The sequence below is a fragment of the Equus caballus genome, chromosome 3 (genome assembly GCF_041296265.1).
Source record: "Equus caballus isolate H_3958 breed thoroughbred chromosome 3, TB-T2T, whole genome shotgun sequence".
In the NCBI taxonomy this organism is placed as follows: Eukaryota; Metazoa; Chordata; class Mammalia; order Perissodactyla; family Equidae; genus Equus; species Equus caballus.
Genome location: NC_091686.1, coordinates 94,019,216 through 94,039,959, shown reverse-complemented (window position 1 = coordinate 94,039,959; position 20,744 = coordinate 94,019,216). Strand labels below are relative to the sequence as shown.

The window sequence follows — 20,744 nt, the reverse complement described above, 5'->3', positions numbered from 1 at the left end:
CATATATTTGTATGCTTTTCTCCTGTTAATCTGTTTTATGTTAGCTTAATTCTCAGGCCCAGCGGAAAAACCCCAAGAGGGTGGAGGTAAAATTTTGCCTCCCCTACATCCCCTAAAACTAAAAAGCACCATTCACTCTGTTTCAAATATTACTGGACAATTCCTAAATTTCTGCATCTCTAACCTTTTCCTCTTTTACCCCATCACCTATTAAAGACATCTCTTTAATTTTACACTTTGATTAGACAAAATACTTTTTTTAATTCACACTTTAATTTCAGTGTGCAGGTCTTGCACCTGAACTTAAACATCTAAAGGTACAAAATATATTCTCAGCAGAAACCAGTTTTTAACTCTAGTATCCCTTGAACGGTTGCAGAGTAATCTTTCAGTAAAAATTTAAGAAATTCCTAATGAAAAACCCCAGTGCAAGGGAACAGTACCCTACTTAAGAATCCAGAAACATTCACCATTAGCTATTTTAAATCATCATTTAATTTTCTCTAAGCCAATCAGATTCCTACCCAATGTTGAAAAGAGAAAGGCGTTTCAAAACTTTCAGACACTTGGGCAAAAGATGCACTTTCATAGTCCAAATAATGAAGCACAAATATATGGCAGGGGACGGTACTGGGGCAAAAGCTGCCAGGTCCAAAGTCTAAAGAGAAGAAATTAGAGCTCCTTTGCCTGTCCACTTTAGCTGGTCCATTTAGCTGGCATGTTAAGGCCTTGAAAAAAACTACCTCGCATATCTCATCCCTTCCAGCCCAGAACCTGAAGATAAAAAAGAGAGATGACACATAGGCTCACGCAAAAGTCTTGCGTGGACTTTATAAGAGTATTCGTCCCATGAGCCAATTCCCGCCTCCTTCTACAGAACATGCAGCGCCTTTTTTTCTTGAACTACTTGGCAACCCCTCCGGACAGCTTTGGCTTTTTAGTAACCCAGAGGGGAGAGAGAGAGAGGGAGGGGCTTTACGCAGGCGCCTTTCAGAACTCACGGAGCCCGCCTCCCGCGGGCGAGTCTCCAGGTCTCATCCAATCAGAGCCCAACCAGGAAGCCGGGGCGCAGCAAGGCCTAGCGAAGCTCAGCATCCCCCGGCCTAGCTCCGCTGGCATCACGTGACAACAGTCCACGCCTTCCGCCCTCCCCCGCGGAGTACCCCCGGGCTCCTCCCTCAGCTGACGCTCGCTGATTGGTCGCTGCTCGCGCGGTCTCCTGGGTGACGGGAACGCGGTAGCCTTCTAGGAGGAGACCCGGTGCGCCTGCGCACTTACTAGATCGTGCGGCCGCTGAAGCCTTGAGATGAAGGTAAATAACTTACAAACCCTGGGGGGCGGGAAGATGCGACCACCGGCCCCTCCGTTAGCCCGCCGAGCGTGGCGTTGCGGACAGGGCCTTGTGAACCCCCTCACTCCTCCAGAGTGCGTGAGGAGTGGGGAAGAGAGCAGGGTGACCAGGGAGGGAAAGAGCTGGGGCGAAGTTGAAGGAAGGAGGGAAAAGGAAAGAAGATGGGAGAAGAGGAGAAGGCGGAGAGGGAGGCCTCTCATTTCTGGGACGGCGATCGGAGTTGAAGTGGTGCTGCAAGAGGGAACCCCGCCACGGCCGGAAATGAGCAGACTGGGTGTAGAGACCCCGAATATCGCCCGGCGGAAAGAACGGGTCGTGTGAATGCCCCCGGAGTGTCACAGTGACGTTGACTTGATCGGGTGTCAGGAGCTGCCTCATTAAAGCAGCTAGACCCCTGGCAAGTCGCGCAACTGCCCAGCGCCCTAAAAAGAGTGAAAAGCCTCCGAAAGAATAATCTCACATTGTATTGCCTGTGACTAGTGCAATTTACAGATCACCTGGTGGCGAAAGTACATTATTTTCGAAGAAATCTGCACCCGCACGCGCAGTTCTTAAACGCTCAAGAGCATCATCAGAGTCTGCACGCACGGTTTCTAGGCTTGGGCTTCTCGTGAACCCCCGCACTCTCCCATCGCAGGCTTCAGCTCTTTCACCCTTCCGCTTTTCCATAGCAATACTCCTCTGTCCTGATCTAGCAAAAAAAAAAAAATGGAAAGCTCAATTTAAAATTTATTTTATATGTCCTAATGCGTCCTCATGGCTGTTAGTGTGGAAATTGGAATTGACTGACCAGTAATCACAACTCACATGGCTAAAGCTCTGCACAATTTATGAAGTATCAGAAGTGAGGAGATATCATTATTCCTGGTTTACCGTTGAGAATTCTCTGCTTGAGGCAATTTAAGCGACTTGCTTTAATTCTGCAGCTAATAAGTAAAAAGCAAAATTTAAACCTTGGTTTTCTAGTTGTGAAGCTAGCACCTTTTCCACCGCACTGTATGGTGGGGCATCTATCTATATAGCTCCTTTGAAGGAAAATAATATGTAAGATCACAGCCAGAGGAGGTCTACATGAAGCTAATGAAATTCAAGTTCAAGGATCCTTCACTTGCCTGAAGGGGTTCCAGGGCAATGTGGTCACAAAATTGCAAAATTAAGATGCTTTTATATTCTTTTTTTTCTTTAAGGGTGTCTTCATGCTCCACAAGACTTGGATGCACCTGTGATTATAGCACACCTCTGTTTTCAATAGAGGTGGATTTCATTTTCTCTCTTTTTTTTAATAGTCTTCTTAAGGTATGCTTTTTGGTGAGGAGAGATTGGTCCTGAGCTAACATCTGTTTCTTCCTTTTTTTTCCCTCCCCAAAGCTCCAGTATGTAGTTGTATATCCTAGTTGTAAGTCCTTCTAGTTCTTCTTTGTAGGATGCCACCACAGCATGGCTTGATGAGTGGTGTGTGGGTCCATGCCCAGGATCCAAACCAGCAAACCGTGGGCCACCAAAGCAGAGTACATGAACTTAACCACTCAGGCCACTGGGCCAGCCCCTCATTTTCTCTTTAATGTATGAAATACCTGTTGATTGGTGTTCAATTTTGAGCATTGAAAGAGTTTCTTCTTGCCATTGAGACCATCAAGCCACCTGTAGTAATATCTAAACTTTATATGCCTAGATGTAGGCAGCACTGTTTAATCTGTAATTTAACCTAATATTAAAATCTGAATTTCTTCATCCAAGCTGTGTGTTCCTAGATGGTCTAAATCAGTGCTGTTTGATATAAATATAGTGTGAGTCTGTGTAATTTAAAATATTTAATAGCCACTTAGAAAATTTTTTAAATAAACAGGTAAAATTAATTTTAATAATGTATTTTATTGTATTCAGTAAATTCAAAATATCACTTCAACATGTAATCAATATAAAAAAATTACCAATGAGATAGTTTGCCTTCTCTTTCATAGTCTTCGAAATTTGGTATGTATTTTGTATTTACAGCACATCTAAATTCAAACTGCCTGCATTTCAAGTACTGAAAATTTGAAGTCCACATGTGGTTTGTGGCTTCCGTATTGGATACCACAATGCTAGATTGTCTAAGTGAAAAGAATGATTTTTCCATTGATACATTGTCCACCCAATAGCCAAATTAAACAATGATGAAATAAATATAACTAATGGGTAAAGGAAGAAAATAATTTTAAAGGAAGTATATGCATTTTGTATTTCTATCAAGGTTCAGATTTTTTTAAATGGCGATTTTGTTATGTGTAATCCCCAAAAATCCATGCCACTAATAATTATCTAAATTCAAGTTTAAATTATTTTAATCTTTAACATCTATAAAACACTAAAATTATACATTTTTATAGAATTAATATTCAAAACCATTCAAAAGCAAAAAAGTTTTATAATAAATGTTCTCCTGTATGTGGAGGACCAACTTTTCCAATCAGATTGTGGTTTTTTTGTTTGTTTGATTGGGTGGTTGATTAGTTGGTTTGTTCTATTGTTGACTTCTTTGGAATAAGCTCTAACATAAGCCTTCGCCATTCTGAATCCTGCTGTTTTCATGATCATGTTCTGACATCTTTTCTGACCAACTCTTAGTTGTATGTTTTGAAAATTGTGTTTATTTTTTAGCGTGTTTTTTCACTGCTAGACAAGACTTGGCTTGGCACACCAATACAGTTTATCTGGCAGAAAACATCAGGAAACTATCTTGCAGTAACAGGGTAAGAAACCAGTGAATGCTTTAAATAAATTATCCTGGCTCCAAATGGTTGTATGCCCACATAACCACAGCATCTATTCAGTAGAAGTTCTTGTGTGATATTTGTATGGTGGGAAAAACAATGTTTTCATCTCCATTAACATCACAGTTCATAGAACTTTTTCCCTGGTAATAACTTTTTAGATACAAATTACGAAACTGTCATGAGAGGACACTGAAGTCACTTGGGTAGCAGCTTAAATTTTCTATATACGTACATAAATAAGAAGAAACATTTAAATCATATCTTTGTGCTCTGATTGCTTGTAGAGCTGATCATATCGTGAAAATCTTTGATCGCCATGGTCAAAAAAGAAGTGAAATTAACTTACCTGGGTAAGTACAGAGGTCAATCAAAAACTTTTTCTTTTTCTTTTTTTTTTCTGCTTTTTCTCCCCAAATTCTCCCAGTACACAGTTGTATATATTTTAGTTATGGGTCCTTCTAGTTGTGGCATGTGGGACGCCACCTCAGTGTGGCCTGACAAGCGGTGCCATGTCTGTGCCAGGATCTGAACCAGTGAAACTCTGAGCCACTGAAGCAGAGCACGTGAAATTCACCACTTGGCCACGGGGCTGACCCCCTCAAAAAACTTTTTCAAGCGTTGTTTCTTAAAAGATAAAAAAAGTACTGTCTTAAAAATATAATCAAATAGAATTTTATATCTTATATATAACCTGTATCTCCTCTTTTGCTTTTTCCATATGCAAAGGGATTTGTTTTTTTATATCATAAGTAGTGAAATTTATATATATATATAGCATATGAATTAGAGTTTATATTTATAAACACCCATGCATTCACAGGAAAGGTTTAAGGTAGGCTTATAAATGAGACCATATGAAAGAAATCTTATTTAATTGTAAACAAGCCTTAGTGTATGTATAGGCAGATAAGATAAGCCTGTATTGCTGTGGTATTTCCTCTCTAATTGTTGGAAAACACTTTCCACATACTTCTTTTTTTTTTTTTTTGGAAGATTGGCCCTGAGCTAACATCTCTTCCCAATCTTCCTCTCTTTTTTTTTTTCTCCCTAAAACCCCCCAGTACATAGCTATGTATCCTAGTTGTAGGTTCTTCTAGTTCTGTGTGGGATGCCACCCCAGCGTGGCTTGAGGAGTGGTGCTAGGTCCAGGCCCAGGATCCGAACCGGGGAACCCCAGGCCACTGAAGCGGAGCATGGGAACTTCACCTCTCGGCCACAGAGCCAGCCCCCACAAGCTTCTTAAAGAACAAAGACTTGACTTTATCCATTTTCAGGAAATCATTCCAGATTACACTAAACATAACTTAAGCATTTTTAATGAGTCCGTGTAATCATTACTTGTGTTAGTTATTTTATTGATAGTCTCGGTGGTTATTAAGATGTGTAGAGTCCTTCACCTAAATGGTCTTATGCTGCCATGCTTTTTAAATTCATGTCTGCCTTTTTTAGTTTATTGCCACTATTTTTGCAAATCAGGTTGTTTTACTTCTCTCAGTCTCTAACAGCCTTTCCCACCTTCTGCTCTGCTCCATCCACCTGATGCCATTTGGCATTTCCCATTGCTCTCTTAATTGTTTCTGGTTTCTTTTTTTTTTTTTTTTTAAAGATTGGCACCTAGCTGACAACTGTTGCCAATCGTTTTTTTTCTTCTTGTTCTTTTTCTCCCCATTGCCCCCCAGTACATAGTTGTGTATTTTAGTTGTGGGTCCTTCTAGTTGTGGCATGTGGGACGCCGCCTCAGGGTGGCCTGATGAGCCGTGCCATGTCTGTGCCTGGGATCCGAACTGGTGAAACCCTGGGCTGCTGAAACAGAGCGCGAGAACTTAACGGCTTGGTCACGGGGGCCGGCCCCTGTTTCTGGTTTCTATATTCTAGGAAACAGAAGTCAAGGTAGTTATAATTATGTCTAAAATAAAATAAGACACAGGAAAAAATTTGTTTGAGTAAATTGTATGAGCTTTATTGCATGATCTCTGTGATGTCTATTTTGGTACACAATGCCCTTATTGTTTTACTTGTGAACTCTTTTGCTATATTCGTCGTAGTTGAACTTGACTGACAAACGATCTCCAGCTAAGTAAAATGCCGTTATGTATTGGCTTTAATCGCCAGATAATTTTATCAACAACTTGAAAGCTTCCCTCTTCCTTACTCCCAAAATCTCTGAAAGGAAAAATCAAGATCCCAAAGCATATTTTAACAGTTTGAAGAATAAAATAAAGTAATTCCCAATTGTCTTAAATGTAAATCTGAGTATGGCTTAGCCAATAACCAAGAACAAGAGTCTCAAAATGAAAAATAGCGTTAGAAAAGAAAAGGTTAGTCCTCAAGGAGGTTTTTAAATTATAATAAACATTTTGGAATAATTTTAAACAGTAAAAAAAGTGTTAAATAGAGCATTTTCTATTTATAACTATTTTATAATCTTAATCAAATCACTCTTATTCTGCTAAGATATAAAATGAAAATAACATTTTTCACTCACTAGTTCAGAATTGTTTTCCTATTGTTTGCAATCCTACCTCTAGCCAGCCTTGATGTGTTTTATATGCAGTTTATCTAGATATAACATCACTTCTTATCAGTACTTTCTTTTTCTCTCTGTAAATTTGAAAAAACCTTTCAAAACTTGATCATACAAATTACCTTTGATTCCAGATGTCCTTCATTTGTAGAGGTGCTTAATGAGTTTGTTGTACCAAAAGTCTCGGTTCTTTACAGGATCCAAGAAAATCTGTTAACTTATTAGGTATAATTATATTGAATATAGTATATGAAAATGACATTTAAAATAGAATTTAAATTTTTTCCATCCCCTCAACAACAACAAAAAATTTAAGTTATTGTTATCCAAGCAGTGAATAGTGAGTTGTGTTTCTCACTTTAGAAAGTTTACAATCTATTTAAAATTGATTGATTCGTCTTATTATAGACAAAAATCACAAATAGGTGAGTATTTAAATTTCTTCACCTACTTTACAAAAAAGTATACTGATGTTGTGCTCTCTTTTTAAAAAGTAACTGTGTTGCTATGGATTGGGATAAAGATGGAGATATCCTAGCAGTGATTGCTGAGAAATCTAGTAGCATTTATCTATGGGATGCCAACACAAATAAAACCAGCCAGTTAGACAGCGGCATGAGGTAAGGATAACTTTCTTATTTTAAATCTTCACTTAGAAATATGATTATTTGTAGATTTGATGCTAACAATGCTTACCATTTTCATTGTAAAGATACATTGATGAGTTATTTTCTTATTAAAGAAGTTCATTTCTTTTTTTATTGTTATGTATAATCCTATTGATTTTCCCCAATTAATTAGAATAAAATCATTATAATTGTAAAATGTAAATAGCTTCTAAAAAAGTTGCTTTTGATGGAACAGATTAAAAAGTCCAAAAATGAGATAAAACATATATGGAAAAATCTGGAGATGGCTTCAGGCATGACTGGGTCTAGGAATTCTATCAATGCAATCGAGACACTGTCTTTCTCCATCTCGGCTCTTCCTTTCTCTGTATTGACTTCATTCTGAGTCAGACACTCTCCATGGCTACTGGCAGCTATTGGCTTATATCATTCTCTACAGCAAGTTATGATGGAGAAAAGAGCATGCCCCCATCACATCACCAGTGTGCACTCAGTTCCTCAAAAGGTCTTTGAGTGGGGTAGGCAGGGCCATAGAATCGATAATCGCACCAGGTGAAGAGTAGGGTGAAGGGTGGGGCAGTTCCCAAGTGAAAAAAAAATTCTGAGCAGACGGAATAAATTACAGATCTCTGCTAAAACAGAAACTATGTTACCATATGGAAAGGAAAAGCTTGTCAGTATTTACAACTAAAACTTTGCAATTTTGATTTTGGACAAGTTGCTTAACCTCTCTCTAAACCTCAATTTTTTCATCTATATGAAGTGAGTATAATAATAATATATGCCTCGTGGCATCATGTGACCCACAAGTGGGCAGGAAGAGATCACACACATACCATAAGATTAGACTATAAGTTTCCAGTTTATTTACCAAGGGATAACTGAACCCAGAGGAAGCAAAGAGGCCAAGCAGAACAAGACCAAACATAACCTTAGCACAGTTTCCCTTCGAAGTGACGCGTGAGGCGTGCATCCACAGGTGATCTTGTCTGCCCAACATGACGTCTTGCCAGGTCTGAGAACCTTCCGATCTTGCCCTGTCCTTTTACACTTTGGAGATATGTCACTTTTCAGAAAGACTTTATATACTCTGTGTGCTTCCATTCAAGAGAATGTTTATAAACATCAAGTACTGGCTTTTGAACCAAATTCAGCATCAGTGAGGCCACATCCTCATCCAGAGAAAAATGCATAATTAGTCCCAGTTGTTTTGAGCTGATGTATCTCTGCCTCCCTCTGTCTGTCTTCCTACAGATCCATTTCCTTACATCATCTCAGAGTTGTTGTGATGTTTAATTGTATGTCATGGCCAAGCATGAAATTAAGAATTGAGTGAATGGTAGATGTTATTGTAATTATCATTAAGGTAAAATCAAGGGTGTTTTAGTATTGATATTAATATTGAATGTCTGAAAGACTTCATGAAGCTATATGAAGCTATACTCACTACTATTTGTTTTTTACTTAATGGTCAATCTATTGTACTAGTAGTTAAAAAACAAAATTTTGCATATCAATTTTTCTTACTTTTTTTTCAAACAATTAAATTTCCTTTAAACAATTTAAATTCTATTTACAAATTTAATTGGAATTCTTTTGAGCACTTCAAACATCTTAAATAGTACATAAAATACACTCACATATAATTGTTCTATGATGCCACTTAACTATCTTAGTTTGTGTTAACACAGTGGGTTGAATTTATTTCTTCATTTTTCCTAGATGTATTTTTATACCTTCTTAAGATTAAGTGGTACTTACCCTGACTCTACCCAGGCTCACAGTAGTTATGCACCTGGGATACAGCAGTCTTTCCAGAGAAAACTCTAAATACAACGTCTGGTTCATCAACCAGTTGATTCTTGGTTGACTCATGGGACATGGTTGCTTCTCCCAAGACCATTCGGACCTGAGCCCTAGTCCTTCTGCTCAGCTGCTTTCCTAACTGATCTTCAATTGTCATGTCAGCAAAATGTTTTTAAGCCTGTACCTTTCACATAGGTTGCATTTTTTTGTAGCCAGGTGCGTTACTCTAGAATAATGTATTCTTTAAGTTTTGCTTGGCCATAAATACATGTGATTATTATACATGGCCTGACCAGTTAACATTATTGGAAACATGTATGCCTTCGTACCTTGTTGTAATTTGTAGGGCCTCCTAGAGGCCTTATCTCCCAAGAGAAGAGAGACGGAATCTGTTTAGTCGGCTCTTCTTTTGAAGACATTTGGTTTCTTGAGCTTCTTGGAATACACTATTTAACCCTCTTTCTAGGTGGTTGTTGTGTGACTGTTAGTAATGATAAACTATTTAGATGGACTAATGTTACACTGCTTTTATTGTGTGTGACCACCATTGCTGATCAGACCTTGTTCTTGTCATACAGTTCCTCTTCTCTCTGATACAATTTAGCTCACTCACAATTCTTTTATTCATCTTTTCTGAGAAGCAGACTCCACAACAGTATTAAATATATGAGATTTATTACAGGAAATGCCTGTGAGGGAACATGGTGGGGCAAAAAGAGGTTAGAAGAGCCATCAGACCACAATGCATGTCTGACCCTTGTGAAGGAGAGAGAGAAGGAAGAAAGGGTGGGTAGAAACTTCTTAGACTGCAGCCCAGTTCTAAGAAAGTTCAACTAGGCCTATGGGGAGACTTTGAGCCAAAGTTACCCATCAAAGGAGTCCTATGTTTTCCAAGGATGGGCCTCAATAGTATTCCTGCCACACTCAGTCATGGTGTGGGAGCAGCCAATGGGAAGGCGTGGCCCTAGCACCTTGAGGTGATAGATTCCCATGCCTAGCAGTTGGCGGCCTTGGCCAATTACACTTTCTATAGTTGGATCTGAGAGGCATATTCTCATGGCTGCCACACCTCTTAAACAGATAGAGGAAAATGCATATTTATCTTTCATAAAAGATATACTTAACAGGAGAAACTTAGCAGCCTGGTATATTAATACTTCTTTACTTATTACAATTAATTTTTAACTAAACGTATTATTATATTCACCTGTTATTACTACTTTTCATATACTTTAAGTGAATTTTTGTGTTCCAAGTATCATCATCATTTTATGGCCTTTCGCAAACTCAACCTATTTTAATTAAATGTGTAATTTTTAATGCTTACATTTTCCTAATTTAGCCAGAGGAAGCTCCTTTAAGTTTACTCTTTTGTTCTTTTATTGCTGTCCTCAACATTCCTGAAAGCAGTGTTGCTTTCTGAAAACAGTAGCATACTGTATCAGTGGTTCTCAAAGTTCAGCTGCATCAAAATTCCCTGGAGAACTAATTATTAAAACACAGATAGCTGGGCGTCACCCCCAGCGTTTCTCACTCAGTGGGACTGGGGTGGCGTCTGAGAACTGGCATTTCTGAAGTTCCCAGGTGACGCTGCTGGTCCTGGGATGGCATTTTCAGAACAACTTTTCTAGACCCATTGTGATTTCTTTCCTCAATATACAGAATGAGTTGCTCTCCAAGGAGCCCTGATTCCCTTTAGTAGGGAGTTGTATAGAAGTTCAACCTGTTCGTCCTAGAATGCACGTAAGAACTGGTGGTAGGGAAATGTGCTTTTCCTTCTGAGAGAGCTACTCTTAAAAGTGACAGAGCTGGAAAAGATAGGATTTTCCCAAGTTAATATATCATGTTATTGGACTCTGCTTTTCTTAAAGCTTGAGATGTCATCATCCATTAAGATTTTTACCTTATTTAGAGTTACAACTATCATTAGTAGATAAATTAATAACTATCTCATCATAAGTCATCTTATGAAATCTGAGGTTCCATCATGACTGAATTGAAGTCTATATTCATTACACATTTGTATTTTAAGTCTGACTGACTGAAGGTCATCTTGTTGCATCTCCAAAATGTCTTTAGCACTTACTCTTTGTCCCAAGGCATTAACTTGTAATTTTGTACTTCAGCTTCTAAGGAGATGTTAAAATTATTCATGAAGTACTTTTTTAAAGGATTATTTCGAGGTTGTGATTGTGAATTGTTTAGTAACTTATATCTTAATGTTACAGGGACCAAATGTCTTTCCTTCTTTGGTCAAAAGTTGGAAGTTTCCTGGCTGTTGGAACTGTTAAAGGAAATTTGCTTATTTATAATCGTCAGACATCTCGAAAGATTCCTGTCCTTGGTAGGTTATAGCTGGAAACGCCGCTAAATATTTGAGATGCTTTATATAAATGTGAATTTTACTGCCTCGGATTTCCCTGAGACTGCAAGGGAAATTTTGTGGTAGTACGTCTCCCCTGGTCAAGCCTCACGTCTAGCTGAACTGGAAGATCCCTCTTCATTGCCTACTAAGAACGACCCAGGCCGCGTAGAATAGGGTGCTCTAAGGTCAGCCTGTGCCTTTGGACGCCGGTACATTAATAACATGGCTTGTATTTTCCCCTTTCTCACCCAGATTCTACATCTGGACTTGGAATAGCTCATATGCATTTCGACACATTAGCAGATGGACTAAAACATCTGGTGACTGCTTGGACAGAGCGTATCCCGATTCCTAGTTCTGACCCCTCACTCTCTCCAAGCACCAGTTTAGTCTGAGCGTGGACTATGAGTTACATTTGTTTCGCGGTATATAACTAGAGGGTGTGTGTTCTTGTTTGATCTTCGTGGTTCAGTCTCTTGATTCCCTCAGCCTCTGGTCGTTTAGCATCTGCCTTCTCAATACCCGAGAAGAAAGAGTATTGATTCTTTTCAATCACTGTGACATCATGCTGGTACGTGGTGAAACTAGTGGGCTTAACTACACCCAGGCCAGAAAAGCATAATTTACTGAGAAAGAAGGAATTAAACTCTGGAGACAAGAGTATTCACAGAATACTTCAGAAAGTGCCTTTCAATTAAGGACACTTGATTATTCCCTTTTTTTTCACATATATGTATATCTTTAATATTAATATTTTTGGTGCTCCAGCTAAACAGTAATATCGTTGATTCGTTTGAAAAATTAAAAAATTTTGAGTTACAAAAATCAACTTTCACCATATAAATTAATTAGTTTATTTAACTTCAGTTAGGGATTTTTTGTATCCCCCTTCATCTGTAGGTGTATCCTACCAGTTAACTTATAGGCCCCAGAAATGTTGACACTTGAGGTATAAGAAAATAATTTGTCAAAGCATCATTATTTTGTGTCAGGTACTTGTCATATATACAGGATTTTATATGTGATCTTTGTATTTAATATGGATATTGATCTTGTTCTCAGTCTTATTTATTAACTGTGTAAAATGGACCTGAAAAGATTTAGGTTAATTATATATCTTAGGTGCCTTAGCTAAATATATAGCTGCCTCTGTCGGAGTTGGTTGTGATTTGTGGCTCTGCTTTTTTTTTACCTTTTAAATAACTTACTTTCCTAAAACCAAGCTATTCCACTTTACGTAGCTGCTACATGGTGGCGTGATCTGTCAGTGTTTTACAGTAACTAAAATCTGTTACCTTGCTTCATCTTACACTGATTTATTTTCTTGAACTAGACTAGATATAGGCAGTTCCCACTTTGCATGTTTCTGATGTAAATAATTGTTATTTACTACAGTTTAATTAAATATTGCCAGTCTCCCAATAACATGGTTCAAACTTCAGTTACCATAGTATATTAACTGTGAGTTCATATTCAATAAGTCAATACATGTAAAGTGCCGAGAACAGTGTAAGTAGGCGCTAAACGTGTTAACTGTTATTATTGATGTTAAGGCTAACCTGAGCTCTCAGCACTGGAAGCAAAAGGGTCTTGAGGTATATAGGCAGAAGGAGGAAGAGAGATTTTCTTCTCCCTTTTTTGGGTATAGAAAGAAATTTGTCTTCGGCATCTTTCCACCTATGTTCATCTACTCCTTTTTCCCTACTAATGCCCATCTCTTTGGACACCATATCCAGTCGACCACCCAAGGCACTTAATCTGTGATCAGCAAAATCTCCTTTATCCCTCTCTCTTCTCTGAATATTCCCTTCACTTTCATGCTCTGGTCTCCTGATTGGAAATACTATCTGTATCCTGACAACGCCTATATTTATCTTTTCCAAACTCTAGTCTCATATATCCATCTGCTTACTCAACTTCTCTGATGAGGGGTCTAGTAAATGCTTCAAATTTAATGTCTCCAAAACTTTTTTGACCCACAGCTTTTCCTCTCACTGTTGGTGACATTTCATTCTTTTAGATCTTCAGGCCAAACCTTAACATCATCCTTTGACTCTTCTCTTTCTCATACCCTCTATATCTAATCTGCCAGAAAATCTTGTAGTATCTACCTTCAGATATCTCCAGAATCAAGTCTGTTCTCACCACCTCTCCTACTTCCACTGTGGTGTGGGCCTCAAACATCTTCCACCTGAATTTCTGCAGTCTCTTCACTGGACTCCCTGCTTCAACTCTTGCCCCACTACAGAATATTCTCAGCCTAAATGCCAGAGTGAGTCTTCTGCTCAGAACTCTCCAGTGGCTCTCCATCCTACCCAGAGTCAAAGCCAAAGTCCTCACAATGGCCAGCCAAGCCCTGCATGAACTGGCCCCTGCAAACTCTCGGACCTCATCTCATATTCTTCTCTCCTCACTCCACTCCAGCCACACTGTCCTCCTTGCTGAGCCTAACACACTCCTGCCTCAGAGTACTCGTGTAACAACTATTTCTTCAGAACCTACTTTCTGCATAGGTGCCATATTAGGTTCTATAAGGGGGACAAAGAATAAAATGAGTGTGGTCTCTGTTTCTCAATAATAGCTAAAATAGCTAACACTTACCGTATAGCACTTCCTATATGCCTGGCACTCTTCTAGTGCTTTAACGCACTTTATCTCAACCCTGTGAGATAGGTCCTGCTCTTATCCCTAACTTCTGAATGACGTGACTAAGGAATAGAAATGTTAAGTGACTTATCCAATATTTTGCAGTTAAGTGGTAGAGCCAAGATTCAAACCCAGGCAGTCTGACTCCCGAATATGTATACTTAACCATTCTGCTTCTCATTGTAGAATTAATCTTGGGACTCAAGGATTTATCTATCCTCGGACCTTCAACAAATGCCCACAGTGTCAAGCATGTGATCCCTGCCCCCCCAGCCCTGAATGTAGTTTTTGCCCTGGCCGGATGGCTCAGTGAAAAAGCCTGATACTTAGCAGTTATCTAATGTCACTTGATGACGATGTGACTCAATTCTTAACACAGGTCTCTCTAGGACACTTTCATATTTGCATCTCAGTATCATCGTGAATCATAATATGTCCTTTTGTAATACATGAATAGTCAAAACTGTGTGTGTTGAATCTGGTTATGTCAACAGTTTACCACACCATGAAACTGAATATAGTAAAGATAACTTCAGTGCTTTGGGATTTACTTCTCTTAAAGACATTATCGTTACAGGTCTTGTTACATGGTAAACAAATGAACTTGTTGAGGAGCAGAGTATCTTTATCTTAGGGCCTGTGCTCATATCTACATAAAAAGTTGGAAAACAGTATTGCCCTTATATACCGTTATCTCGATTTACACCCTGGTAATAAACTGTTCTAAATAAGGTTTCTTAGACACTAACTGCTCTGATGAGATTTTTAATTCCTTATCTGTTTAATTTTCATAATATACTCCCTAAACTTTCAGACTGACATCACAGATTTTTGGTTTGTTTTTTTTTTTTTTTTGAGGAATCCACGTTTCTATACAAAAATCATCTCTTTTTCAGGAAAACATACTAAGAGAATCACATGTGGATGTTGGAATACAGAAAATCTTCTTGCTTTAGGTGGTGAAGATAAAATGATTACAGTTAGTAATCAGGAAGGTGACACGATAAGACAGGTAATACAGTAATATCTCTTTGGTCTGAATGGTATATTCAAATTTTTCTTCAAAATGAAGTTTGTCTATCAAACTAATCTATAAAATTTGAAAATCTCTAAGTGAGATATATATATAATAACGTCATATTCTAAATATCGTTAACTTTTTTTGTGTGTATTAGAACATTTTTCTTTAATATGAATACTTTACCCAAATATCCTGCGTTGTACATTTCCCATTATGTAGTATTAGCATGGATTATTAGCTCTGTGGTTATCGTCAGTGTATTTGGGAAATAGCTTATTTTATATGTGTATATTCATAGTATTAATAATAATAACTGGACTCAGGGTCAGGTCTGCTTGATTCTAAAGCCCATCCCTTTAACAGATGTGTTAAATTGCTTCCAAACTAATCCTAGTTGAATTTAATTTTAGGACTAAATTTTACTGCTGTTCAAATTTCCCAAGATTGATTAGATCTTCAGAGGCCCCTCCTTAAGGGAATTTGCATCACCAGTAGCCATATAATCTCACCAATGGAAAAATTTTACTTTGGGCTACTTGGTTTATGATTTCGTAATATGCTAGAGCAATATTGACTAACACATTCTTTGAATACCTGCTAGGTATATGGCACTGTGCTATGCTATAGAAGAAATATGAAATATGGCCCTGTATTAGTTACCTATTGCTGCATAATAAATACCCTCAAAACTTAGCAGTTTAAAACAACAGACATTTATTGCTTCACAGTTGTTGTGGATGAGGAATCCAGGTGGTTAGCTGGGTGCTTCTGCCTCAAGGTCTTTTGTAGGTCTACAATTATTTTATCAGTCAGGGCTGCAGTCTCATCTGAAGGCTTGACTAGGGAAAAGTCTGTTTCCAGATTCACTCACGTGGTTGTTGACAGACAGGTGGTTAGGCTTAGTTTCTCTCAGCCTATTGACTGAAAGCCTGCCTCATTTCCTCGCCACATGGATCTTTCCATAGAATGCCTGACAACATAGCAGCTGGTGAGAGAGTGAGAACAGCCATCAAGACTTGAGCCTCAGTCTCTTAATAAATAATCTGATCTCAAAATCATTTTTGCCATATTCAGTTCTGTAGAAGTGAGTCATTAGGTCCAGCCCTCACTCAGGGGATGGAGTTGGCAGGGATGGGGATTACACAAAGGCATAAAAAACAGGAACCTAAGGATCATTGCAGACCATCTTAGAGGCTGCCAACCACAGGCCCCTACTCATGATAAAACGCACGTGGCCTGATAGGATTAATTGCCAGGTCTTGTGGCGTAGCTTACAAGTCCTATAGCCTTTGGGAGATTGAGGAGATCAGTGAAAGTTGGGTTGTAGGGACCGGCCTGGTGGCATAGTGGTTAAGTTTGCACACTCTGCTTTGGTGGCCCTGAGTTTGCCAGTGCAGATCCTGGGCGCAGACCTAGCACCACTCATCAAGCCATGCTGAGGTGGTGTCCCACATAGAAGAACTAGAAGGACCTACAAGTAGTACATACAAGTATGTACTGGGACTTCAGGGAGAAAGAAAAAAACGAGGAAAATTGTCAACAGATGTTAGCTCAGGGCCAATCTTCCTCACCAGAAAGAAAGAAAGCTGGATTGTGAATGTTTAAAAGAGAGAAGTTGATCTGAATCAGTCAGGGTATAGGCTAAACTGTAACAGAGAGACCTCAAATTACAATGGCTCTAAGAATATGGTAGTTTGGGTGGGTTTTTTCCCTCTTTCTCTTTCTCGTGAAACAGAGGTAGGCTGGTCATCTGTATATCTCTGTGTCACAAGATCGTACAGAGTCCCAGCTTCCTTCCATCTAATTGCTCTGCCATTTTCAAGGGGATTTTGCCTTCATCTGTGTGGGTGAAGCTAGCGTACTAGCACCACATCTGCATTTCAGTTCCAGGGAAGGGAGAAAGAGAAGCGGTGTGCAAGAAATTTGTAAAGGATTTGATCTGGAAGATGCATTTATTATTTCCATTCATATCATTAGCACCTAGTCATGTGGTCACACCTAACTGCTGCCAGGGAGGCTCAAAGGTAGCCTACCTAGGTGACCATGAGCTCAACTAAAACTCATTTTAGTGGATAAATGCAAGACGTTTGGCAGTCTCTGACATTCAGTCCAGGCAGAGCAGCAAGAACAAAGATGAGAGGAAAAACTTGTTACAGCTTAGTCATGGTTTCTTCAAGATGGCCTGACTGAAGATTTGGGCTTTGAGAATTTATAGAAAACAAGGCTGAAGAAGAAGTTCGTTCCTGTATCTGGAAAACTTTGAAAATTAGGCACGAGTAAGTAACTCAGCCACGTTGAGCAGAACCATAGCATGATAACAGTGCTTCTTAAGGAAGATTAATCTGGCATTACTATAAAAAATAGTTTCTAGAAATTATAGTTTTAGTCATTCTATATCGGTGCCCTTTAGAGGTAGAATGGTAGATGTATATAGTACAAGTGCTACAGCTCCTCCCTTTTGTACCCATATCAGGCATTCTCAGTAGATACTGGTGGTCTTTTCTCCACTGAATCAAGACATAACCCTAGAATATTTTTCTGCATAACATGCCAGGAAGCCACTACCGTTCAGCCCTTATTTACATGCAAGATAACTATTTCCCATTTCTAATCCCTGAGAAGTGTGCTTCAGAATTAGACATGCTACTTAAGTTGTCATGTGGTGAGCAAAGCGTACATTTTAAGTGTTGCTTCATTTGGTACCTTCTCTGAGTTGCTTTGACTCTGCTATTCTGCAGATAACTCCAGTGTTACTTGTGTGAATTTATTTTTATTTGTCCTGCTGAGGACTTGTCTTGTTTCCTGAATCTGAAGATTGCTGTTGTTCATGAATTGTGGAAAATTCTTGATCGTTATTTCTTTGACTATTACCTCTTGCCCTTTCTGGTCTGTCCTTCTGGAGCGTCTGTTAAACACATGTTGGACCATCTCAGATTTCTTAATCTCTCATAGTTTATCTTTGAGTCACTCTGTGCAACCTTTTGGATAATTTCCTCAAAGCAGTTCACTTATTCTTTCTTCAAATTTGTCTGATCTTCTGTGTATCCCATTGAGGTTTTTTTTTTTTATTATTTTAATGACTCTATTTTTTTATTTTAGAATTTGTAATTCTTTTTAAAATCCGCCTGGACTTTTAAAAAAAGCATTGTCTTTTCTCATACTTAGGAGTCCCTTCATGACTTTAGTCATTTTAAAAGTATTGATGACCTCTCTGTCTGATGATTCTGTTGTTTTTAGATCTGCTGGCTCTTGCTCTTGGCCTTGTTTCTTTGTGAGTGCCGGTCATTTGATTGTGAGCTCCTCTTCAGCAGGGCTTATCTGTGCACGTATTTTGCAGCCTTGGAAGAAGCCTTGGATTTGTTTTTGCCAAACGCTGCAGGGAGTTTCTGGACCATTCAAAGTATAAATTTGAACCTCAGACCATAAGGAGGATAGAAGGGAAATTCTTTGATTTGAAAATGATTTTTTCAGCTTTTTTCCTTTTGTGTGTGTGTGAGGAAGATTGGCCCTGAGCTAACACCTGTGCCAATCTTCCTCTATTTTGTATGTGGGATGCCACCACAGCATGACTTGATAAGCAATGCATAGGTCTGCGTCCAGGATCCGAACCCACGAACCCCGGGCTGCTGAAGCAGGACGTGCAAACTTAACTACTATGCCACCAGGCTGGCCCCTCAGCTTTTTTCTAACCCAAAGCTCAACCCAAGTCAGATGGAATCCTTATTGTCTCCTCTACTAGCTGCTCTGGATAGCTGCCTCTTCAGTTTCTACACACACTTTGGGTTTTAGTTTGATCTTTGCTTACGGTCCCTGGAAATTTTCCTTACCTTCTTTCAAGCTTACCTATCCATTTTAATAAGATTTATGTTCTGTTTCATCCAGAATTTCTAGATGTTTGTGGCAGTAAGATTTTCAGGTTATTAGTCCAACATATAACAAAATTGAAAGCAAGTTGTCTGTTTTATTAGCATTCGGAATGAGTTGCAGTGTTGGATTTATTCGTAGTGATAATATTTTTACCCCTGCAGACTCCGCTGAGATCAGAGCCCAGCGACATGCAGTTTTCCATGATGAAGACTGATGACCGAACCTCTGCTGCTGAAAACACAGTAAGAATTCTAAATCAAATCCACGCCCAGATTATTCTGATAATTTTGCAGAGTATACTTTTCTAGGATGGCACAGACTCTGTAGTGGTAAAAAATTATAGTCCATCACTTACTAAACCATTGTAGGCCCCAGTCTCTCAGGCCTAAAAGTTATTTTTACCGCCGTTGGCTACCTGGTATCACAGCAAACGAGGATAGCTTCCTGTTACAAGTTGGTATTGCTCCTCTCATTCTTGTGATAGCAAAAACAGTGGGGGAACCTTTATGAACAGAAGTACTGATTTCCATAGGATTTTTTATTTTCATTCTATCAGATGTGGCAACTAGAGCTCTGAAAGTTGTAGTTTTTATTTTCTCATTACCTTAGATGCATTTTCCCTGCCGCATTTTAACATTCTAAAACCAGATGATTTTCACAATCAGCATGAATACATTTAGTGAAGTAATGTTTCTTCATTTCTTAAAAAGCTATTATTAAATTGATAGTGGCTTATAATTGATAGCATCTTAGAAACAAGGAAGTATATCAGAGTATTTCTCTTTTCATTTATATCCGTCACCCTTAAAGAGCCCGCATACATAATACACTCTTTCCTCTCCCCAACACAATTACAGTCTCCACTGAAAATTACGGTTAAGTTCTGTCTTGTCTGGGTAGCAGAGGGACACTAGTCTAGCCACATTGACCAGTGACCTGCAGGTGATGGAAAGAGTGATGATTAAAAAAAGCCAAGCTAGATTATCCACATGGGTATAGACCTGTAATCTCAGATAGTTCAAAATCACCATGGCCTCTTAGAATGGAAGACTGTCTACACTCCAAATATGAGTCAGTTTCAATGGAACTATGTCAGACTTAATGGTCCCGTATTGCACAGTACTCTAATGAGAAGTATAGGGAATTTTTAAATGGTATTCCACCCAGCTATTTTAGTATACTTTAAAGGGTATATTGGATATTCATAAAGCCAGCCCTTCCCAGACTAGATATTAGTAAAATGTATTTTTTTAGTCACATTGTTATCTGACTAATAACATTTAACACATCTAAATTTGGCTCATTTGTATTCATAAATTAGGTTCAGCTGTTTGAATTTGCTTATTGGTCTTTTCATGCAGTACTGAATAATTCATTTTGCAATCTCTTAATTTTTTCTGGCAGATAAGTGTGGTAGTTGGCAAGAAAACTTTGTTTCTTTTTAATCTGAATGAACCAGATAGCCCGGTTGATCTGGAATTTCAGCAGCGCTACGGCAACATTGTCTGCTATAGCTGGTATGTACTGAAGGCTCGTTACAGAAAGATATCCATGTGCTTTTCCTTACTAATTATATTTAATTTTTGCCAGTAGCATTTTCACTTCTATATATAACATTTTCTGGATTACAGACTATGATATAGTACGTGAAACTACCTAGAATATCATCTGGCACATAGGCCCTTGATAAATTATATTCTCTACTTCCTCAGTTTCAATGTACTTGCTTATTTACTGTATTGCCAGTGAGAGTGCATCTCCCTTTTTGCTGTATTATTG

At 38.6% G+C, this 20,744-nt stretch overlaps 1 protein-coding gene across 2 annotated transcripts in view; it reads left to right on the top strand.

Annotated features, from left to right (window-relative positions):
• The first annotated feature begins 1,055 nt into the window (after positions 1 to 1,055).
• Positions 1,056 to 20,744, top strand: part of WDR19 (WD repeat domain 19) — a 92,223-nt gene continuing 72,534 nt past the window's right edge. Inside the window, exons 1-8 of one of the 2 annotated variants that reach the window (XM_005608822.4) lie at positions 1,056 to 1,312; positions 3,992 to 4,083; positions 4,392 to 4,457; positions 7,126 to 7,251; positions 11,295 to 11,410; positions 14,974 to 15,089; positions 19,127 to 19,207; positions 20,370 to 20,482. In XM_005608822.4, the coding sequence (XP_005608879.1) occupies positions 1,307 to 1,312; positions 3,992 to 4,083; positions 4,392 to 4,457; positions 7,126 to 7,251; positions 11,295 to 11,410; positions 14,974 to 15,089; positions 19,127 to 19,207; positions 20,370 to 20,482 (716 nt within the window). In that variant the 5' untranslated portion in view covers positions 1,056 to 1,306. The remainder of the gene's footprint in view (positions 1,313 to 3,991; positions 4,084 to 4,391; positions 4,458 to 7,125; positions 7,252 to 11,294; positions 11,411 to 14,973; positions 15,090 to 19,126; positions 19,208 to 20,369; positions 20,483 to 20,744) is intronic. The other variant, XM_070263981.1, reaches the window with a different exon arrangement.